This window comes from Austrofundulus limnaeus, unplaced genomic scaffold (genome assembly GCF_001266775.1).
Source record: "Austrofundulus limnaeus strain Quisiro unplaced genomic scaffold, Austrofundulus_limnaeus-1.0 Scaffold2270, whole genome shotgun sequence".
Classification (NCBI taxonomy): Eukaryota; Metazoa; Chordata; class Actinopteri; order Cyprinodontiformes; family Rivulidae; genus Austrofundulus; species Austrofundulus limnaeus.
Window position 1 is genome coordinate 18582 of NW_013954672.1, and position 3002 is coordinate 21583.

A 3002-nucleotide genomic window follows, 5' to 3' on the forward strand; every position below is an offset into this window, starting at 1 on the left:
AGCGTACACATGGGTCAGAGCTGTGAGGCACATTTTCATGTCAAGTTTGGATTTTATAAATCACAGGCGTAAAAAGTGGCGTACGCAAGTTTCTGGGCTCAAATTGTGCGTACGCCAGTTTTATAAATCCGACCCCTGGATGTGACACAAACATCTGAATTATGGAACTGAAAGTGAAAGTAGTCAAACTGAAGTTTTAATAAACCAAAATACAGTTTCAAAGAAAATTAATTCAGATACAAAACTTTAAATTCAGTTTCAATTTAGTAAAATTTATTTTCTAATTCTGCACATTCATAGTTCATCCCATACAACCCTTAGTAAAACAGTTAATATTGACCAGTTCTTTGGTCAACTAGCTGACATCTAGTCTTGTTTGATAGCTCTGCATATGAACCTGATTGAAAATACATAATGTTCTGCTTTTTGTATTCATCCATCTCCTCAATGTGTGCAGTGCATGATGGGTATAAAGTTGGCTCAGACCTGTCTGTGTCTCTGGAGTTCCAAACAAGCCAGTCAGAAGGTGTATTTCTAGGAATCAGCAGTGCGAAGGTGGATGCTATTGGACTGGAAATGATTGATGGACAGGTAAGCAGTTTCCTTGGTTATCAGCGGACATACTTTAGTTTAAAGCCCTGCAGATGGTTGCCTTGGTATACTGCAAACTATGCAGCATTGCTGATCCTTCTTTTAATGTTCCATGCACAGTTTGCTCCAAATCAAGTGGTCCAGAGATTAATATCTGACTCAGAGACAATGTTCCCATCGGCATTCTTCCTGAAACTGGATATGAACCAGTGGAACTGAAACATTTATTCTGGAACCATTGATCTGCTTGGTCTGATGAGAAAATGCAGAAACAGCAGATCAAATAGGCTTGCTTAAAAAAATGCTTACTTTACTTTCCTATTGGTGCCAAACACCAAACTAAGACAAACTCTAGTAAGATAAGTGTTAAATAAAATGAGTCTGATTTTAAATTGTAAAAAGTTTGGGTCAGGGCTGACTTTAACCCTCTTACAGTTGATAAGGTCACAATTTTCTTTTTTTTTACTGAATCAAGTGTTTGTGTTCTCCAGGTGCATTTGTCTCTTTTACCTGTATCTTTCTGCACAAAACCAGGTCTGATTGGACAGATGAAACTGTCCTTGTGTCTCTCCAGGTGGTGTTCAGTATGAATAATGGTGCTGGTCCAGTTTCAGTGCGTTCCACTGGTCAGATGCTGTGTGATGGACAGTGGCATCACCTGCTGGTCAGAAAAACTAAACATGTCCTGATTTTGAGCGTAGACGGGCAAAGATACACCACCCCCAACCCCTATCCACAATCCACCTCTGCTGAGACCAACAACCCTGTGTACCTGGGAGGATATCCAGGTGAGAACCACTCCACACATGGAAATACCTGTGGTACTAACCTGTTGAACATATCATACTAACCTGTTGAACACCTGTTTGGGACACTAAATCTTCCACTTTTCTTTTGTAGCAAATGTCAAACAGAACTGTCTGACCATCAGCTCTAGGTTCAGAGGTTGCCTGAGGAACCTGCAGCTTATTAAATCCCATCTGAGTGTTAYTGCTGACCTTAGCTCCGCCTACTTCCTGTTGGGCGTCACTCCTGAATCTTGCCCTGGGGCCTAGCAACATTCAGCCCAGCTGTGAAGCCTGCGGTTTGTCACAAAGCAGAAGTTTTAGGATGCTGATCTTGTGAACAATCCTGTCTGACTGAGCTGTGAAGTTTTTAGTGACCAAACGCTACATGATGCATCTAAAAATAATGAATCCTGTTGTCATTCATGGTGTAAACAAAGATCAATAAAGACATCTTTCACACACAAAGTTTCCCCTTTAATGAAGTCTGCATGGTAAAAATAGTGGTGAGAAAGACAAACAGAACTTATAAAATCTGACATTGGGGGTGTGGTCTGTCTGGGCTAATACACACATGCATACATAGATACACACGCACATAAATAAATAAGATGACACATCAAAAGTACCATATTTCATCAAATAAAGACCCAAGTTTTTATTTAAATGGTAAATGGACTGTACTTGTATAGAGTCTTTCTATCATCCAGGACACTCAGAGCTCTTCACTACAAYCTGTGTCCTCATTCATCCATTCACACAGCACTCTGTTAGCTCTCTACAAAGCTAACATGTACAATCATCTATGGAGACTAACCAGAGCCAATCACATTCATACACTGATGGGACACATCAGAGGCATTAGGGGTAAAATGTCTTGCCCAAGGACACAATAACTGAGATATCTGGACAGGGAATCGAACCAGTGACCTACTGGTTCCAGGACGACTCCCCTAACCACTCCGCCACAGCCACCCCATTTTATTTTAACAATTTTAAATTCCTACAATTAAAGCTTTAAATTAATATTTAAAAAACCAGTGGGTCATGGAAACGGTATTAAAATTAATGCAAACATTTTTCAAAGTAAAACTCTGTTTACACAAAACCATCTTTGAAATGAAACTGTACAATTTCTGCTGCATTCTGTATCCATGACAACAGCTGCTGTCTTCTGTGATGCCAATGTTTTTTGAAACCACTTTTAGGAGTAGAGGATTGTTGTAAAATGTCACATGCACATTACAGACTTCCAGTCAATAGTACAGTATTTTGTTAGTGAATATCTTGAATAATAGTGATATTTACCCTGCTCACACTTTTCAACATGTAGAACAACACAAACTCAGCCCAAACAAATGTTTGCTTTCACTGTTACAGAAATGTCAGAGTTTATGCACGTCATGTTGAAATAAAGTCACAAAGCCAGATATAAAATCTCCAGCAGATTCAGTGAGGAACAAATCTTGTTTCATGTAGACGATTCACATGTAAACAGAGTCTGACAGGAAAACACGTTAGACTAACAATGAACTACAGCCAAGGTTTGAAAACAGATCTAAAGTGGCTCTGATTGATCCAAAACTATCTCACTTTTATTAATGTCACCNCAAATAAAGAGTTATA

General features: G+C 39.2%; 1 protein-coding gene across 1 annotated transcript in view; it reads left to right on the forward strand.

Annotated features, from left to right (window-relative positions):
• Nucleotides 1-1844, forward strand: part of LOC106537362 (laminin subunit alpha-1) — a gene marked incomplete at its 5' end in the record, with an annotated part of 20109 nt that extends 18265 nt beyond the window's left edge. The window contains 3 exon segments of the mRNA XM_014034739.1: nucleotides 458-591; nucleotides 1166-1379; nucleotides 1492-1844. Coding sequence (XP_013890193.1) covers nucleotides 458-591; nucleotides 1166-1379; nucleotides 1492-1646 — 503 coding nt within the window.
• Between the last annotated feature and the right edge of the window lie 1158 nt (nucleotides 1845-3002).